General features: G+C 40.9%; 1 protein-coding gene across 4 annotated transcripts in view; it reads left to right on the forward strand.

Annotated features, from left to right (window-relative positions):
* The window catches only part of LOC137424174 (DENN domain-containing protein 2C), a 207,001-nt gene extending 185,874 nt beyond the window's left edge, over positions 1–21,127 (forward strand). For 3 of the 4 annotated variants that reach the window (XM_078774498.1, XM_078774500.1, XM_078774501.1), the window contains exons 16-21: positions 278–455; positions 4,597–4,638; positions 13,409–13,523; positions 17,588–17,842; positions 18,782–18,868; positions 19,105–21,127. In XM_078774498.1, the coding sequence (XP_078630624.1) occupies positions 278–455; positions 4,597–4,638; positions 13,409–13,523; positions 17,588–17,842; positions 18,782–18,868; positions 19,105–19,139 (712 nt within the window). In that variant the 3' untranslated portion in view covers positions 19,140–21,127. The remainder of the gene's footprint in view (positions 1–277; positions 456–4,596; positions 4,639–13,408; positions 13,524–17,587; positions 17,843–18,781; positions 18,869–19,104) is intronic. The other variant, XM_078774499.1, reaches the window with a different exon arrangement.
* Positions 21,128–21,531: the final 404 nt, after the last annotated feature.

The raw sequence follows: 21,531 nt of genomic DNA on the forward strand, positions 1-21,531 counted from the left end.
GCAAAACACCCTCAGTTAGATGCTTATTATGCACTCTCTTTGCCTTTTCATAATACAAGCATCCCTTAAAATTGCATTAGTCCAACACACATGCACCTTGTCACCTCTACCTAAACTCCAATTAAAATAATGCCATGCCATGCTGGGGGGGGGGGGGGGGGGGGGGGGGTGTGTGTGTGTGTGTGTGTATGTGTAAACACAGGGTCACTGACATTTTGCTTGGATACTCTGCAACATTCCTCTCTCTCGGTGCTCTGCATCCCCATTCCCATGACAGCACGCTGTCCAAATGTGGCCATGCCATCGTCACGTTGCTGTATCCATTCACCTGGCAGCATACCTACATCCCTGTGCTGCCCGTTTCCATGCTGGACATCGTGTGTGCTCCGACGCCCTTCCTCATCGGCCTTCTCTCTTCTGCGTTACCGCGCCTACACAACCTTCCCATTGAGGAGGTGCCAAACATGCAGCCACGTTCTTTGTGCCATCTTGTAATGAGCCCAGGTGGGACAGTGTTGGAGGTCATAGAGTAGTGATGTGATACCTCGCTCTGTGGCCTCCAACAACATGATGGATGAATGAATGAATAAATAAAGAAAGACATATTTGGCTCACAGTGTTCAATCAACAAACCATTGACTTTTGTGGCCTTATAAAACTTGAATCGAAAAGTGATTTCTTAAGCCAGGTGGCACGAAGAATACATTAATAGTTTTGTTGAAAATGTCACACACACACTTTATGCTTGATCTCTCTATTGACTGGCATACTGTCCGATCCTCTAATTTTTCTGCTTGCCCAGGGACATTATGTGTCCTCTGCATCTTCGAAGAATAATCAACATGGTCTGATTCTCTGGTTAAAAGTAGCACAACATACTACATTGGTGTGGACAAGATGCACATTTGATTTGATTTAACCATATACAGGGTGGTCAAAAATGAAGTGCAAGTTTTCAAACAGCTGCATTACATCACCCTATGATCTCGCACACTGTCCCACCTGGGCTCATTATCACCTGGGCTCATTGCAAGATTGCAAGATTTTACTAATGTGACCCTTTTTTATTTTCAGGTTGCCTCAAGAAGAAGGTTTAAAGTTTTTATCCCCATAGAACAATTTCTCTGTACTCTACTCCTTTTGGAGACGGTTTTTTGGAATTAAGTCACATGTTTCTCCGCAAAGGAATTTTTTGTCGGGTCTATGCAAATGCAAGAAATCCACAATAAGAAAAGCATCAAACGTATTGTTGATATGTTTAGACATACTGTAAGTGTGAAAGACCTAATTAAAGGACACAGTGGTCGAAAATGTCAGTGAGAACATTCGACAAGGTCGAGGCTGTAAGAAAAGCTTTGCAGGTTTCCCCGTAAAAGTCGACATGTTCACTTGAACATTTGGTGGGAATATCTCGTCCGACCATTGTCAGAATCATACCCGACGATCTGAAACTGTATCCGTACAAGATGCAGTTATTGCAGCACCAGAGCAAAAGAAACAAGTGAGATAGGTTCGAATTTTGCACCGCCATTGCCCAGCGGATCGACAAAAAACAGGATTTTCCAGACACCATCTTCTTTCGTGATGGAGCCAACTTCCATCTCAGCAGCCGCGTGAACAAACAGAACATGCAATTTTGGGCGGAACAACCAACCGCACAAACATATTGTGGAACAACCAGGTTCTGTAGTGCAAGTAATGGTTTGGTGTGATATTGGACGTAGCGGTATAACAGCAACTTTCTTCTTTGAGAATGAAGCCGGGCAAACTGTGACAGTCAACACATACGTGGACACTTGTTGCAGTGAAGATTCTATCCGGCACTGAGAAGGAAGGAAGACATCATGATGAATTCATTTATCTTCCAGGAAGATGGTGCACCATTGCATTTGTCTAATGGTGCTTTGGGGTTTTTGAGACAACATTTCCTGGATGCTTGACTCATTTCCTGACAGACTGACAACCCATGGCCCACCTACTCCCTGGATCTAACTCCTCCGACTACTACCTATGGGGGTCTTCCAAAGTTCAAGTCGATGTAAACACCCCACACACCCTGCAGAAGTTTAAAAAGAACATCAGATGGGAAATCGGATGCATACAAGCTCCAGTTCTCAACCGAGTCATTGACGATTTCAGTGTCCATGTGGCAAATGTCATCCAACGACACGGTGCTTCGCTTGAGCACTTCTGCAACTATAACGCAACAACTTCCTTATTGCTTGTTGAAGCATTTTTTGCGATAATACATAAAATTTTAACCAATCCTGTGTGTTACGAGTATTTGACAAAAACAAACTAAATCGACCGATAAAAAAAAAAAATGTCGTTAAATAAAAAGTTGCACATCATTTTGGACCACCCAGTAGAATTAGGTGTGGGGAGAGTACCACCCAGCAAAATCTCTCCCTCCTCCTTCACTCTCCAATTTATCATATTGTATATGACCATGAGTAAAACTTGCTTGATGTACGCAGATTTAGTTTAAAGTTATAAAACACCATGACAGCCGCCATACTTTTATATATTCAGTTTTGGTGAAATGTGACCGAATCTCCACAAACAATCGTTAGATGGCTCTTTTAACTTTAGAGAGGTCGAACTTATGTTGAGAGAATTCAATTTTATCAACTTAGCTTTCAAACTATATTTTGTTAACTAACATAGGAGCATCGACATATATTGTACGCAAAATTTGCAGAAATTTTATTCCCTCTGACAAATTAAATTTAAAGAATCACATCACAGTGAGCAAAATGACCCCGGTCCACCAAGTCAAAGTAAGAGGGTGTCATTTTCGGCATTACAGTCCACGTCATTTTCGCAGTCACTTCCACACAAACAAAGGTCTGTGCAAGCCAAGTTGTGTCTCCTGTATGAACACCTCTGGGTTGTGCAATGGGCTTTACACTGACATCTGACCAACTCTACAATGGCCTGTGGTACAGGTGGAACCTTCGTGGTGGTAGGTAGTATCTCACCATGGTCATTCTGATAATAGCCATGTTTGAGTGGGTCGAATAGACGTTGCCACATCATGGTGGCTTGGCACCACACCCTACTCAGTATGTGCACACATTCAATGTGCTCCTCAAGGGCACCAACTCTAGGAGGCATCTTGCTACTTTCTGCCAGATGTTTGCAAAACAGATGCCACCTTAGGTCAGGAATACTTGTTATATGGATGCCCTTTGGGCAGTGCAGTAAGCATACAAAGTTGGCCAATGCATCCTTCACCTCCTGTGTTAGGTCGCCTTCGTCTGTCGGTTTCATCAGTGCTGAGACATAGGCATATTCAATGAAAAGTTTATAGGTCGGAAGATGTGAGCGGAATATTTTTTGTATCACTAACATCTGGAAAGTCCTAAAAGTGAAGCAACTGTTAGGATTAGAAGTCTAATGATCCCACCCACCAATGGTTTTCTTGACCCAGAAAACATAGGAGTAGCATATTTAAATAAGATTCTAGGTTGACTAGAAGCCGAGATAGTGCAAATTATGTATTTTATGGCGGCCATTTTGAAAATCAAAAATGGCGGCCATGCAGGTGTCTTTGCAAATGCCAACATTCATTTTTGGTTTCCTCATGCTCTGAATATTCCAAAAATATATAGTTTGCTAATCTCCAAAAAATTTTAACGAAAAAACATAGTGAACCTGACTATAACACAATCTTTTTGACTATTTGACTATAAGACTATAAGTATTTGACTATAAGACTTTAAACAAACAAAGAAAAAAAATACCTATTTCGGGGGGAAACCCCCTCTCCCCCAACCCCATATACCTCCTAATACCCCAATTTTTCTAATGCCTTGAACAAACATTGGTACATCATGGGTGATTAAGGTTGTGGTGAAGTTGCATCGCGTGTGTAGTTTCTGAGAAGCGTGTGTAGTTTCTGAGAAGAAAGCAAATGCCTATTTTGTGGGGAAACACCCCCCCTCCCTCCATAGACTTCTAAAGGGGCAGATTTTTTTTTAATGCCGTGAACAAACTTTGGTACATCAGGGGTGGTGAAGGTTGTGGTCAAGTTTCATCCAAATAGTGTGTGTAGTTTCAGAGGAAAAAGCAAATTCCTATTTTGGGGGGTCAAACTTGGATTTATTTGACCCCAGTAAACCCCCTTAGACCCGGATTTTTTAAATGCCGTTAACAAACTTTAGTCACAACACAACAAATATCATTTGTGCCAAATTTGGTCGCAATCCCATCAGCGGTTTCGGAGAAGAAGTTCCAAGTGTTCACGGACGGAGGGACGGACTGACAGACTGACAACCCGCCATCGCATAAGCTCTCCTGAACTTCGTTCCAGTTGAGCTAAAAACGACTCACGCAGAAAAATTCATTTTAAACGCATTAATACATGTAAGTCATTCATTTGCTCACTACAGCCCAACCCTCTTACTTTTTTCCATGATTGTAAAATATTACTATAAACTTTTGGTCAACTCGTGTGCTTGGAATTTGCAGATGTGGTGATTATTTTATTTGTTATTGATGGATAATGAATAAGGTATGTGTTGCTCAATCTGTGATGCTGGTGCTAAACTTGTCAGTTGATGGAATGGAAACTATCGCCGGTTCTCTTTGCAGGTTCTTGTGGTTGATCTTTGTTCTGATCGGTTTCTCAAACAGGTGAGTGTGATGTTTTGAGACGTTATTGTGCATTCTTGTTAATAGAGACATGTTCAGAAGTTCTAAAGGTGTGTTAACACAGAAGGGTTAGTCTCGAGTAAATCAGAAGTTCTGACAGCTCTTCGAGCGAGGCCTGTGTGAACGGAGGTTAGTAATGTTCAATCTTGGGTGGAGTGAATCCTTCTCGGATCATGGATTGGTAATACGGAGTTAGCCTGCGTTAACATGGTTCATTCATTTGGTCCGGTGTAACTCACTATACCATGGCCTGACTTGTCATCTGAGGATGCGACTCGCTATCCCAGGGTGCTGTCTGCTGTATTTCTCGGGCAATGGGTATCACATGATCCACAGCTACACCTTCTTGTGACGGCAACTAGTTCGCTCCCTGGCACTTGACACATTAAATATTTTCGTGCAATGCCAAAACGTTACTCCGAATCAAAATTTATGAAAAATAACTAATTCATGGTGTAGACTAATTTAAAAAAAACAACAACAAAAAAAACCACCTTTAGAGGCCATTTTTCCCCACAAAGCGGGGGTTGGCCTTTTTCGGGCACCGTGGTTGTTGTTTTTGTTGGTCCCCTTTTTGAAGCAATGTTTTACGGCCGGATGCTCTTCCTGCCGCCAACCCTTTTTGTCGCCTTTTACGACAAACAGGGAATTACCAGTGAACTGGTACTCAATTAGCCGACCTCGGAAGGATGACAGGCTGAGTCAACCCCCCTGGCGTTAATTCAGCAATCGACCGGGATTCGAACCCAGGATCCTCGGATCCTAAGCTGGCACCCTAGCCGCTACACCAACACCAGGCTAATTACAACTGGTGTGGACTAATTACAACAGATAATTTGTGTGAACACAGCTTAAGACCTGAAGGTTGGTTTTTAATTGAAGATATGTGTGATAAAGTCTGAAGTAATTCGATAGATATGAAGTGTATCTTCCTTTTGATGAACATATGCAGTATATATATATATATCTATATTATAATAGCCGTAGATGATTCTGTCTGTCTGTCTGTCTATCTGTTGGGTGTCTGTCCGGGGTGTGGCTTACTCGGTTTGCAGAGTAGCTCCACCCATAGCTCCACCCATTCTGGGAGTGGCTATAAACAAATATCCACCATTTTATTAACTCGCATAGCTTTGAGTCCTGTTTTGTAGGCCCGTGGTGTCTTGCTCTCCCCCAGTTTTATTTCAAATCAAATTCGATAAATCATTTCATTTTTCACAGTCGCTAACATAGTTTTAGACTCGGTTGAAAAAAAACGGGAAGAAAATCCGATGAAAGTTGCCGTTTATAGAACGAAATGAATTCTCAAAGGCCTGTAACTTCAAGGCCATTGAGTCTCTCTCACGCCTTTATCTCCAATCTAACTCACCATATGATTTCATTTTTATCGATGGTTTTACTTTTAGACTCGGTGTCAGCAATAATTGAGAACAATCCACACACGCGGGAAAATGCAGAGATATATTTTTTTAAATCGCGTCATGGTGTATCATACACCGCCCAACATGACACCGCCGGCAATGTGTCGATATATATTAAAAATTCGCTTTTGCTTTTCCGTTATGATATATTACTATTTCGTTTGATGATAGTCGTCACAAAAACGTCAACAATGATGCCGACATATATTTCTTCGTTTTTATTTCATTCAACATATTAGCCGGAAGTAAAATATGTTTCAGGAAATTACCGAGAGATATTTCTTCGTTTTTTTTATTAGTTATGTGCGCATACACTTTAAATAGGTTTATTTGAAATCTTTAATTTTCCACAAACATTCCACACACGCGGGAAAATACAGAGATATATTTTTTAAAATCGCGTCATGGTGTATCATACACCGCCCAACATGACACCGACGGCAATGTGTCGATATCTATTTTAAATTCGATATATCATTTCATTTTTCACAGTCGCTAACATAGTTTTAGACTCGGTTGAAAAAAAACGAGAAGAAAATCCGATGAAAGTTGCCGTTTATAGAACGAAATGAATTCTCAAATGCCTGTAACTTCAAGGCCATTGAGTCTCTCTCACGCCTTTATCTCCAATCTAACTCACCATATGATTTCATTTTTATCGATGGTTTTAGAGTCGGTGTCAGCAATAATTGAGAACATTCCACACACGCGGGAAAATGCAGATATATTTTTTAAAACCGCGTCATGGTGTATCATACACCGCCTAACATGACACCGACGGCAACGTGTCGATACATATTAAAAATTCGATATATCATTTCATTTTTCACAGTCGCTAACATAGTTTTCGACTCGGTTGAAAAAAAACGGGAAGGAAATCCAATGAAAGTTGCCGTTTATAGAACGAAATGAATTCTCAAACGCCTGTAACTTCAACTTCAAGGCCATTGAGTCTCTCTCACGCCTTTATCTCCAATCTAACTCACCATATGATTTCATTTTTATCGATGGTTTTGGACTCGGTGTCAGCAATAATTGAGAACATTCCACACACGCGGGAAAATGCAGAGATATATTTTTAAAAATCGCGTCATGGTGTATCATACACCGCCCAACATGACACCGACGGCAACGTGTCGATATATATTAAAAATTCGCTTTTGCTTTTCCGTTAAGATATATTACTTTTTCGTTTGATGACAGTCGTCACAAAAACGTCAACAATGATGCCGACATATATTTCTTCGTTTTTATTTAATTCAACATTATTAGCCGGAAGTAAAATATGTTTCAGGAAATTACCGAGATATTTCTTCGTTTTTTAAAATTAGTTATGTGCGAATACACTTTAAATAGGTTTATTTGAAATCTTTAATTTTCCACAATATAATTTACTTGCCATTTATCATTTGATGATTACGAGACAAATTCCTCTTGAGGATCGTGACAATTCATGCGCTGCGTGGAAACTTCTATTTCCAAAATGAATGAGACGATCGATGAAGAACGCAGACTTGAACAGGATGCAGCAAGAAAACGAATGAGACGGGCGAACGAGTCCATCGACGAACGTCAATGCAAACTTGCGGGGTCACCCGTGGGAATCCCACGGGCATGGATGTGTGTGACATTTCGACATATTGAGTTAGATGCTGCACATTCATTTTTACAAAATGGTTACTGGCAAGTCATCAGATCCAGAAATGGTGTAAAAACCACCGTTTAGAGGCCATTTTTCCCCGCAAAGCGGGGGTTGGCCTTTTCGGGGACCGTGGTAGTTGTTGTTTTTTTGTCCCCTTTTTGAAGCAATGTTTTACGGCCGGATGCCCTTCCTGACGCCAACCCTTTTTGCCGCCTTCAACGACAAACAGGGAATTACCAGTGAACTGGTACTCAATTAGCCGACCTCGGAAGGATGACAGGCTGAGTCAACCCCCCTGGCATTAATTCGGCGATCGACCGAGATTCGAACCCAGGATCCTAAGCCGGCACCCTAGCCGCTAGCCCAACACCAGAAATGGTGTCATGAACACAATTTATTTACGCACAAGCACAAAAGCAAGACGGGCCGATTTCCGATTCCGACGGGCCGACGGGCGAGACGGGCCGATTTCCGATTCCGACGGGCCGATTTGGAGCAAGAAAAAGAACGAGACGGGAGAAAAAGGAGAGAAACGAGACGGGGAAAGCCGATTGGAGAGGCGAGTGAGGCGCGATTGGAGAGGAGTGTGAGGCGCGATTGGAGAGGAGTGTGAGGCACGATTGGAGAGGAGTGTGAGGCGTGATTGGAGAGGAGTGTGAGGCACGATTGGAGAGGAGTGATTGGAGGGGAGTGTGAGGCACGATTGGAGAGGAGTGTGAGGCACGATTGGAGAGGAGTGTGAGGCGCGATTGGAGAGGAGTGTGAGGCGCGATTGGAGAGGAGTGTGAGGCGCGATTGGAGAGGCGTGTGAAGGATTGGAGAGGAGAGGAGTGTGAGGGATTGGAGAGGTGAGGGATTGGAAAGGAGAGGGATGTGAGGGTTTGGAGAGGAGAGGAGTGCTAGGTGGAGAGAGGAGAGTGTCAGGTGGAGACAGGAGAGTGTCAGGTGGAGACAGGAGAGTGTCAGGTGGAGAGGAGTGAGGGGTCACATATTATGTGAAATAACTAAATTCACACCATTTCTGGATCTGATGACTTGCCAGTAACCATTTTGTAAAAATGAATGTGCAGCATATAACTCAATATGTCGAAATGTCACACACATCCATGCCCGTGGGATTCCCACGGGTGACCCCGCTAGTATATATATAATGTGACTGGCTCTGGCAAAACCAGACACTTGGGGGCAAAAATCAAAATTGAGATTTTAATATCATCTGATTCCCCATGCTTTTCTCTTTCATTTGGTATATACATTATGTTAATTGGATGAAAATTTACGAAGTTATGGTATTTTAATGACAATTATATTTTCGTTGAAACAATGGAAATAATTCGGTTCAAAGTTCACAATACAGTTCACACGCACAAAGAATGTGCACACATAGAGCTTTTCATTCATACCAAACATGTATGTCAGGGATCTCCTTCGAATTACGATGTGCTAGCAACGGTACCCGACCTATGGGCAGGGCTTCAATTGGGAAGCCCAAATGAAAAGGCAAAATATCAGAAATTGGAGGCTTTTTTTTATTTTAAACGATTCACATAAACATCCGTTGAATCGTATCACACGCAAATCATCAAAATCTAAACAGTACATGGCGCCCATTTTGAAAAAGATTGAATTCTGCAAAAAACGGAAGCGGCCGCTACACGTCTTTCTCAGTCGCACGTTTATGTGTGAAGAGTGCGCGCCGAATCTGTAACACAGAAGCGGCCGCAACACCTGGTTCTCAGTCGCTTTGCACACACTGCCAATGTTACTTCGGAGCTGCACATTTATATAGGAAGAGTTTGTCAGGAGTCGATCTACTCTCTCCTGGTGCGTAGAATAAACAGTATTTGTAGAATTTCAACAAAAGCCACATCACTGTTCATATCGGTAAATATTATTCCATCGTATTTGGAAAAATTGGAAAACTTGGAAAAACAATATAGCCTATTTTACTCCCAGGGGTCCCAGGAATACCCACCCAAAATATCGTTGCGATCGGTTGAGCCGTTTTTGCGGTACCTTCGAACAGACGGACGGACATTTGGTGAATGATAGTAAGATGGCTCATAGTCAAACATCGAAATTTCACGATCATCGTGACTTTCTGAGCACATTTTGAGAATGACATTTTCGATTATTCATCGAATTTCACAACTTTTCTGTTTTCTTGGAAAAATGTTTTGGTGCATTATAATCTCGGGAAGTTACTCTTTCTATCCATATAAAAATCTCAATTTGGTCCCTGTGGTCATATTTTGACTCTCTTCGGCTTTTTCTCGGGAAGAGAAATGCCCCCAAGTGTCTGCTTTTGCCAGAGCCAATCATATATATATATATGATTGGCATATTTGCCAGAGCCATATATATATATATGATATATATATATATATATATATATATATATATATATATATATATATATATATATATATATATATACACTACCGGTCAAAAGTTTTAGAACACCTCAATTTTTATTGAAATTTAAGCAATTCAAGTCCAGTGAATAACCTGAAGTGGTACAAATGTAAACAGTAAACTGCTCGAGGTTTAAAAAAAAGTTTAGGTTTGCAAAAATGGGAAAATAATGTAAATTGCACAGTTATATTGTAAAAAAAAAAAGGCCTTCTTCAGGGAACAAGTAATGGGTTGACAACTTACAGCTGTTCTGCAGCAATGTAAGTAAATTAAGCCTTGAAAGCTGATGCAAACAATTCCTGCAGGGTAGGGTGCACACTGTGGTGCCCCTTTAAAAAAATTTTTTTATAGAATCAATCTGTCCCTGGTCTCATTGTATTCCTATACCAAAATAAGAAAGCCAGGCAAACTTTCAAGAAGATTGGAAACTATTTATGTGTCCCACCACTGCTTTGAATATTCACTGGCAAAAACAAATAAACGGCAATAAACGCTTACAGAAATAGGTGGTATACATACAAAGGACACATGTAGGGATTTATTTTGTTAGCAAACATCGACAGAAAATATTAATGCATGACAGACATAGTTCAGATATTGATATAAAGTACATTTTACATTCCTTCACAAGTTCACACATGTATTCAACAATGTATTAATTGAACATAATGGCCAATTTGGCAAACATACACAAAACAGAAAGGCAACAAACTCATGAATCAGCTGCTTATGACTTTTGGTCCAACAATGTCTTTATTGTCCCTGACTTTTATCGGCCAGAGTGGGAATGTTTTGGAAAGATCCTGCTCATGTTCATGGACTTTGCTCAAAACAGTTGGCATGTCACGGCGACTTTTGGGGATTTGTCTTAGTTTGGAGTTCTCATCGTGCAGCTTCAAGATCTTTTCACATGCTTTGCGATCACATATCAAAGGAACGTTTGCTTTCTCATAAAAAGGCTGAATCTTTGCAAGCACCAGCTTGGAACAATCCCACTTGGTTTTGTTGGTAGAATATCCATCCTGTATATGGAATATCAGACACTGAAGGACCTGTAGTGCTGTAGGCAAGCGAGATCCAGTTATTTCTGAATCAACGTCCGTGATCGATTGACCTAGTGCAAATATCTCAGAAGAGTTTCTTGTTTTCATTCTACTAGATCCTGCTGCAGTTGCTGGCGAGCCTGGCATAGATTCATGCTGGAGTTCATCAGTTGAGCAGATATCAAGAACACCAGCATCTTGTGATGATTTATCCTCCTCCATAATATTTCCTCTCTGCTAGTAATTCTGGCAGCGCACACAAACGTATCACAAATGTGTGTCAATATCTACAACTGGGTAATAGCATCTGTGTCATGACAGGCCAAAGGCAAACATGTCAGCTACATCAGGATCAGTTCCTGCATCATGCATATACTTGCTACAGAGCAGATCAGTCAATCAGCTCAAATTGTGACTGCATTGTTATGTCTAGACAATGTCTAGACTGTGCATGTCTAAAAATAGCCCAAATCTAGCAGCAGTTTCCATGGCAACTGTCTGGACATTTCATCCCTGGCATTTCTATTTACAACTTTACACAAGTAAATCAATTCACATTGAACTCTCCAGAAAAAACAACAACAAATAATGATACTAGTGCTGGAATTAAAGACAGCCTATTTACCATAATATTGTTATAATGGTGGCTTATGGCCATTTTTGTGGAAATATTCAAGTGAATGGTGGGGCACATAAATAGAGTCCAATTTTCATAAAAATTGACAAGGACTATTATTTTAATGATTGGAACAAAATAAAAACAGGGACAGGGCATTATGCTCATATGGGGGCACCGTGTGCACCCTACTGCAGGGGTCCCAAACTCTGCTGATTACTGGATTACAAACCCCCTGTCTGTATAAAAGCAGTATTGGAACAGACTGTTATTACACCCTCTGAAGCATTATTTGGACAATATTGCACTGCAGGAAGTAGTATATTGGAAACTGGAGGAACTCTGAAAGGAAGAGGTCTGGCAGACCCAAAGCCACAACAGAATCAGAAGACAAGTTTCTGAGAGTCAACAGCTTGCGTGATGGGTGGCTCACAGGACAACAGCTTCAAGCACAGCTTAACACTGGTCGAAGTAAGCAAGTCTCCGTTTCAGTTGTGAAGAGAAGACTTCAAGCTGCAGGTTTGACAGGTCGAGTGGCAGTAAGAAAGCCATTGCTAAGATGGCGAAATAAGAAAAAGAGGCTTGCCTGGGCCATGAAGCACCGCCAGTGGACTACTGAAGACTGGAAGAAGGTCTTATGGACAGATAAATCAAAATTTGAAATATTTGGTTCATCACGCAGGGTTTTTGTACGCCGTCGAGTAGGCAAAAGGATGGTTCCTCAGTGTGTGACACCAACTGTCAAACATGGAGGAGGAAGCGTGATGGTCTGGGGCTCTTTTGTTGGATCCCGAGTCAGCGACTTGCACAGAGTGACTGGCACCCTAAACCAAAAGGGCTACCACAGCATTTTGCAGCGCCATGCAATGCCCACTGGCATACGCCTAGTTGGTCAGGGGTTCATCCTACAGCAAGATAATGACCCTAAACACACCTCCAGGCTATGTCAAAACTACCTTCGAGGAAAATAACAAGATGGGAGGCTTCAAATCATGGAATGGCCATGATTTGGTCTGTTTTGGTCTGACATGACTGTCAACAGTCTCCAGACTTAAACCCTATCGAGCTGGTTTGGGATGAACTGGACAGAAAGCAAAGCAACCTACAAGTGCAACACATTTGTGTGGACTTCAACAAGTGTTGGGAAAAACCTCCAGAACAATATTTGATTTCCATTGTAGAAAGAATGCCATGAGTGTGTTCAGCGGTTATATCTGCAAAAGGTGGCTACTTTGCTGAGTCAAAAATTAAAATTAAATTTTGTTAAACAAAATGATTCTATGATTTCTTTTTTTATCTCCAATTGTTTATTTGTTCTATGCTTAATTTCAGAGTACATTGAGACATTAAACTGCATAAATTTCAATAAAAACTGGAAATATTGAGGTGTTCTTAAACTTTTTACCAGTAGTGTATATGTATGTATGTATGTATATATATATATATATATATATATATATATATATATATATATATATATATATATATATATATATATATATCCACAGTCTGGAAGAATACCATTCCCTTTTTTGTAATTACAGATGTTAATTTTTTATTATTATTATTAGTGTTGGTATTTCACTATAGTGATTTAACACATTTCCACTCAAAGATGGAAGATGAGGACTCCATCCTGCCAAAGAAATTGCATTCTGCAATGGAGCATTTGTTGGATCAAAGGGAGGAGATTGTCAACCAGGAGGCAGAGAGCAGTGATGAAGAGGAAGGTAAAGACTTGTGTCATATCATGACTATCAGTAGCGCAGGATTTGAAATATGATAAAGAACAGTGAGACAGGATGATATGACGTTTTTGAGATGTAATAATGTGCTGATGGAATATAAAATGATATGGGATGGGGCTGACAGGGTGGCAAGAGGTCTGCACATTCCCCACTAAGCTGTCTAGTCTGGGTTTGAAACCCGACCCAGCTACAAACTGTCCACAGGCAGAGTGATTCATTAATGTGTGTACCGTCCCTCGGATGGACATTCAACTGTCCGTCACATCTGCCGGAATTCATTGGTGAACGTTAAGGATCCCCACGTTGTCCTTCACGAAGAGTTAGGCGAGCTTTTGCCGGCACCGTGGCCACATTCCAAATTCCTGCCCTACCCAGCAGAGGGCATTGCATCAGCGGCACAGCCATGCCCTTAACCATCGATGTTAACTCAGAGCCTTGTGCTGCATACAAAATGAGAAGATGTTGTGGGATAGTGCTGGTTAAAACTATGAAAGGGCAAAGTAAGCCAACATGAATTGCAAAACACATTGCCTTGAACCTAACACAAATTTATCATGTAATAAATAATAGCCAAGCCATGAGGGCCCTAGCATACTAGGGCAGTGGCTGCGCTGCGTGTCACAGTTGGAACTAGTCCTTAAAGGGAGCAACATCTCTCTCCTTACCTCTACTTGACCACAACCATTTTCTCTCCTGGCCTCTTCATTGACATCACCATTATTCCCCAAGCTGAACTATTCCTTGCGCAACAATTGGCTCGTGCCGGCCACTAGCCCCCGCCTGGTGCCATTGTTACCTCCGCCACCTATGGTGCACAGAGGTTATGTTTTCACCCCTGTCTGTTTGTCTCAAAACGATATCTCAAAACGTTTTGGACGGATTTGGACGAAATTTGGTGGAGATGTTGGGTGTATGGAATAAATGATTAGATTTTGATGAGGATCTGGATACAATAATTTTTAAAGTGATTCTTCACCATTGAGAGATGGGGCCAAAAACGATTTATAGCAGAATATATCTCAAAAAGTTGTGGAAAGGTGTGACGAAACTTAGTAGATGAGTTGGATAAGCAACAAGAATAAGCTGATTATATTTTGGTTCAGATCCGGCCTATCAGTGGGATACAAAATGTAAACTGTTGAGTGTTGAGCCTGGTTGAGCCTGGCTCTCTACCGAGTGCCGCTTTAGTTCCTTGTGTGAGTCCGGTATTTTGGCGCCATTTTGGGGTTAGTTATTTATTTATCTTGTGCATAAGTTCGGAATTTCACGTCCTACCTTCCCCATTTGTCTGTCCACATGTGTGCTATATCTGTTCGGGTTATGTTGTATTGTTTATCCTCGTGTCAGTATTTCTCTTGTACTAAAACATTTTTATTATAACAAGCGTCTTCCCGCCTTTTAGCCTATTGTGTGTTTCACAGTCAGTTTCGGCTTTGTTTGGGTGATCCTTGGGGAATCGTGGTAGTAATTGAACGCAGTATTTTAAACACCTTTTCAGAATTTCTGGAGGTCTTTAACAGTCCATCAAACAATATTGATTCAAATCAAATAATCATCCCAATAAACTTTTGGGATCGGTGTGTTTGGCATTGGTATCACAAAGGAACTTTGCTGCAGAAGGAGTCCATTTGGCCCATCATGCCTGCACTGCACCAACTCCTGAATCCATCAGCCATCCACACACAAGCAACCTGCAAGTCCTGCCAAATATCCCCACACCCCATTATCTCGAATGCTTCCAAGTACAGTACCTATTTCATTCCAATTTAAACCTATCCACCCCCTCCACGACCACTGCCTTTCCGGGGAGACCCTAATACCTAATCCCTAATCTGGGGAGACCCTTAATCTCATCTTCTTTACCCACAAGCTATGGCCCCTGATACAAACACTGCTGGTCCTGGTACACCATCATCAAAGGTCAAATCGTGTATTTATTTATTCATCGTCGACTGATGGCCAAAATGGTCAGGATGTTTTAGTTTAAAGCAATCTAATTGTTCTGGAGTGTATCGATTTTGGCTGTTAATGCTGTTGAGCACTTTATTAACAGCAATCACAGAGGAGCTTCTACTTGTACTACAGGCATACAAAAATCAATTCAACTTTTAGAGATATCGTTTTATTTGTGAAATTAATACAAGTACATTAGCAGATAATGGGTAAATCAACAGCTTATGGAACTTGAACCATCGAGCCTAGCACCAGACATCATGGGTTCAGATTGTATACTAAGCAGATGTAAACACAGTTTAATCATCTAATCTCCTCTCCCTGTCAAGGCTGGAGTCCCCAAGGCAGTGTTCTGGGCCTGGTCCTATTCCTAATCTTCTTCAATGATCTCTCTGACTCTTTGGAAAATCCCCTTTATCTGTTTGCTGATGACTCCACCCTCTGCCGTGACATCCCTCATCCTTCACACAGGAAGGCTGCAGCCTCTTCCCTCTCTTCAGAAATTGATAAAATTACGAGCTGGTCAAAAACTTGGAATATGTCTTTCAATTCTGACAAATCACTCATTATTTCCTTCCAAAAGGACCATCTGGCAAACCCTTCCATCTACTTTCTTAACAAGCCTCTTGAAGAAGTTCAATCATTCAATGTATTGGGCCTCACTGTCAGCCATGATATTTCCTGGGCAAACCACACTTCCAAGTTGGCCTCCAAAGCCAGCCACTGGCTGGGCAACCTTTTTCATAGAACGCCCTTCCTAGGTACACCTGAAATCTTGTCCAACGACAAGGCCTTCATCCACAGCTTGATGGAGTACTGCTCTCCCATCTGCTGTGGTACCCCTGGCTCACACCTTACTTGCACTGACGTTGTTGAAACCGAGGCCTTCAAGATCATTGGAATCTCCCACGATAAAGCTGAGTCTACGGGCCTATCACTTTGCCGTTGCAGACAGGTCGGTGGTCTTCCTGTCCTTTGCCATCTCCTTTCTGGTCTTGCACTCTCTGCTCATTCTGTGCTTTGTCCCCCCCTCCCAACCCCCCTGCCCCCCATCCTCCCACCCCACCCCCAGGTTTCTGCAGGGCTCACGCAATCCACCATGAACCCCCTTCTGGTGAAATTACCTAAATCCAGGATCACTGCTCACCTCCACTCATTCATTCCTTTTCTTTCCCACCTGAGAAACTAACTTCCACATTCTCTTCAATCTCAATCCTCCCTCCAAGTTTTCAAGACAGCTGTTCATGGCCATCTCAGATCACCCCGCATCAAAAACCATGATCTTTTCTACACCCATTAACCCTCCCCAATCCCACCATTTTCCAAATTTCCAGGTTTTTCTTTCTGAGACTTTTCTTCTAAATCCATCTTGTCCACCTCGTGCATCGTTTACCCCTCATTCCTCCGCACACCCTTTGCTTGTCCAAGTCTCCCTCTATTTTGTCCCTCAACCCTGCTGTTGGTGTTTCCCCCTCTCTCTACTGTTAATTTTGTTGTGTTGCATCTTGATCCGTTATATGTTCCTGCTCTTCCACGAGGCTTTACTTTGTGTACAAAAAGATCAGTCCATGTTAAAGCAAACGTTTAAATTATATTCCCGAGGACACTTTTAGTTATGCCAATGTCATACATTTATTTGTTTTACCTACAGATTTAGTCACATGTCATGTTAAGGATAAATGTACTTTTGCTATTTTCTTTAGTTCTGAAATGCCAATTTGAACACAATTTTTTGATTAAAAGTATATTTTAACTCGGTACTACCCAAACCACATAATTTTTCCTGAAGTTTAAAAACTGGAAAACATTCCTCCACATGCTGAGGAGTATTGAATTCTCCATTACGTAAGTCTCCGCTGATTTCTCATGAAATTCGATCGAAATCTGGTGAGCGTCTCATCATATGTCATGATTGAATTTTTTGGCCAAGTTAAAGTTACTAAGCACTACCACATAGTTTAGGTGAATGTAATAGGTTTTTTTCTGAATGTAATTGGTACAAATGAAGGCCGCATCGAGCCAAGTGATATTTATTTGTGATACAAAGGAAACTAGATGGAGGAAGTGGGTAGCTTTGTCCTTGTCGTCTGCAGCAGCGATCCCCACAGATGGGACTGCCCTCGACTTGTTGGTCTCCGAGACATTTGTGCGATTCTTCGTTGAGGCGCTGGGTCACTACTCTCTTCACATGTCGTCGACGGAGCGTGGTGAGCGTACATTCCAGAGAGAGAGTTTCCGCAAATCTGTCGCCTCCAAAAGCATCCGACGATTTCTCGAAGTGTTTATGCAGACCCAGATGTTTGCTGGTTTTATACATGACCGCGAACTTCGCAAGGTTGGGGTCAGAGGTAAGAATTACTGGACACTCCTAATACATTGCTTTATCTCAAACCATCGTCAATTTGTCAATGGCTTCTACGAACGGGTATTTTAAAGTGGGAAAACGAAGTCGAATTTAAAATCTGACAATGATTAGGTATCTAACTCAGCGGAGTTAATAAGTTTCTGAAAGGACTGCGTAAGAGTTGGCAGAAGTTAAAACAACAGCATTCTTTAAGCACTGCACCAAAAATATAGCTTAATAAAGTATAAATATATATATACGTATATGTATGTATGTATGTATGTATGTATATATATATATGTATGTATGTATGTATGTATGTATATATATGTATATATATATATGTATGTATATATATGTATGTATATATATGTATATATATATATGTATATATATATGTATATATATGTGTTTATATATGTATATATATGTGTTTATATATGTATATATATATGTATGTATATATATATGTATATATATATGTATATATATATGTATATATATATGTATATATATGTGTATATATATGTATATATATATGTTTATATATGTATATATATGTATATATATGTATATATATATGTTTATATATGTATATATATATGTTTATATATGTATATATATATGTTTATATATGTATATATATGTATATATATGTATATATATGTATATATATATAGATATATATTGTTGCGGATACCGGTTCTGTCAACGTACTGAGACTGAGGGTGGGGTTAAGAACCCCTTTCCCCACAGACAGCGGTTCCACAGGGTCATCGGCCACCACTTTGCATCCTCATTTGAAGGGTTCACCGTTAAGCAGCAAATGCAGTTTCAATAGATTTCCCATTACTTTCTGTTGATACATACGTCACGTTTGTTAATCAGACATGGCTGCCTCCAATTTGCTCGAGGGGTGTCTCTTTTCCTTCTTGCTTGCTAGGTCTGTTCGAGCTCCGTGCAGCACAGTTCTTGGAAGAGAACTCGGAAGCTGAACTCAGCGGAGTTAATAAGTTTCTGAAAGGACTGGGTAAGAGTTGGCAGAAGTTAATACAACAGGATTTTTAAAGCACTGCACTAAAAATAAAGCTTAATAAAGACCATCATGTATGCACAAACGAGTACATGCACACCTTGTCATCCCTAGTACTGTTTACTTGTTTCCTGCAGAGGAATAAGGTAATGCTGTATGTGCACCAGAATCGTGCAGGAACTGATCAAGGCTTTTCATTGTCTACTTATTTTCTGGTGCTTTTTCAATGCCAGGAAATAAGATGCGGTTCCTTTCCAAGAAGTACTGATGCTGGAGAGAAATCGGGCAAGCTGCATCTTGGGTCGAAACCACAGAAGTTGCTGAAGAGGAGGGGAGAAGAGGCACCAAGATAACTCAGGAACGTGGCACCGCAATAAGCTCGCACCTTGCCTGTTCTCCATCTTACCTGTGCTTTCAGTCCCGTTCGTGGTCGTATGTCGGAACTCCAAAACTTGACAGCTCTACTCTCTACACATGTGCCTGCATCTCTGCATGCATCAATTTGCTCTTGCCCGTTCTTTTCAGACACTCTATCGCACCTCTTTACACATCATCCACTCCTTCACACTGAAAAAACCCATCACTGCGTCCTATCCTCCACCCACTGGTGTTTTGTGTCTAAGGAGTGATCGATCTAAAAAGATAGGTACCCAAAAACTAGAATTTTGCATCCGGAAGGACTGCTTGCACCTCCACTTTAAAACCAGAACCACTACGTGTCGATGCTGTAAGTGTAATACGCATGTAGATAACGAAGGACTTTTGATTGCTTTATTTCCATTAGGCGTACCTTGCAAAGGTACACATACCTGCAGGATTTATTCATCCCCGAAGTGTATGATTGAACTGTATTCTGTGTTTATTTTTTCACTTGAACACTTTCACTTTTAAAAACGTTCCAAGTTTCATATGAAAACCTTCCTGTCAGAGGCTCCAACTGCACGAGTGGGTAAAACTAGTGAGATTGCTCATGTACACTTTCTACAGAACCCCCTTGTTGCATCATCCAAGATATGCAATACCAGTTGTTATCAAGGGGCACAGAATTTTGGAAGAACTCATGGAAACCCTGAAATCCAAAAATGTTGGACTCCATGGCTCTATACCCTTTGTATGATTGTGGAAGATGTTTGAAATAAGATTTAATTTGTGAAGATGCACATTTCTGTACCATTCCTGACCTGTACTTCATCTTCAAACTACCTCAAAGCCATTGCGAGACTTGTTTTATATTTACATTTTCACAAGATTTTCTGGAAGCTAAACAAATTATTTACTTAGGAATTATACCAGGCCTGAAGAGAGTCTAAGTAATTCCACTTCCCAATGACTGAGTTAAAGTCTCATATTCACAAACAAGTTGGGCAGAATGTTCACTGGTTCATTCCAGGTCTTCACTTGGCAACTGTGCAGAGCCATGTCCAATCAGTTTTGGCCTCAGTGTTCAGAGAAATTGGTGTGTGTGTGTGTGCGCGCGTGTGTTGTTGGTTGTTATCTCCATATGCTTCAGAGCGTGGTTTCAGAATGTGGAACGGGGTCGTCCCAGGACTCAAAGCATCCACATCCAATTATATAAGGAATCATCATTCATGGACCAAGCTGTGAAGTTTTCTTGTTCTCAAAGTTTTGTTCTGAGGGCTCTTTCGAGGATCGTCACCAAGCCCCAGACAGCTTACAACTGTATTCCATTTGTAGTAATATACCCAGCGATGGGTTTTAAGATATCTGTAAGGTTCTTTTTATCATTTCGTTGCTCCAATTATAATCACTGGTACAATTTCCAGTGCTCTTCAGATTCCAGGATCTTTTCACTTAATTTTTTAGGTCCTTGTATTTTGTCATTTTCTTGATTTCTGTGTTGTTTCAACCAAAATTGTTGGGTACTGTCACCTCGATTAGCAATATCCTCTTTTCCTTTTTGTACCTAGGAGAACTATATCTGGTCACAATGCTTTGTTTTCTCTGTTCACACAATAGCATCATTGGGTCATTTGTGAGCATTACTTCCTTGTTATCAATCATTGTTTTTGGTTCATATTTCCATGAGTGTTGTGGAACTGAGATATTGAAGTTTTTGCAGGTGTACCATTGGATTACTCGACATACTTTGTTGTGCCTTTGGGTGTACAGCTGTTCTGACATGAGATTTTTACATCCCAATAGGAGGTGATTTGTGCTTTCTGTTTCTACCTTGCAAAACCTACACTTGATCTACACTTGACTCAGTCCTGCTATTTTCATAAAACCATTGGTGTAGTTTCCTTGGTCTTGGGAATTTATTATGATTCGTTCTCTATTCCAGATAAGTTGACTTCTTCTTAGCCATTCCAAAAGCCTGCCTTCTTTGTCTATGTGCAATCTGTCCATCTCTTCTTTTTTTTTTATGCCTTCCTGCTCCTTTATCGTTCTTTCAGTTGTTGGTATATATCTGTTGATATTTCATTTTATATATTTATTTTGTCTTTTTTGCAATAGTTGCGGCTGTATTTATTGCTGTTTCAGTTTCATGTGACATCATCTATTCACAACTGTTTTTGGAATTTTTCTGCTTGTTAGGTTTAGCATACCTTTTCTTGCTTTCTGTCTTCGTGTTTGCGTACAAATTTGATTCTGTGTGTGTGTGTGTGTGTATATGTGTGTGTGTGTGTGTGTGTGTGTGT

The sequence above is a fragment of the Myxine glutinosa genome, chromosome 3 (genome assembly GCF_964187855.1).
Source record: "Myxine glutinosa chromosome 3, kmMyxGlut1.1, whole genome shotgun sequence".
NCBI lineage: Eukaryota > Metazoa > Chordata > Myxini > Myxiniformes > Myxinidae > Myxine > Myxine glutinosa.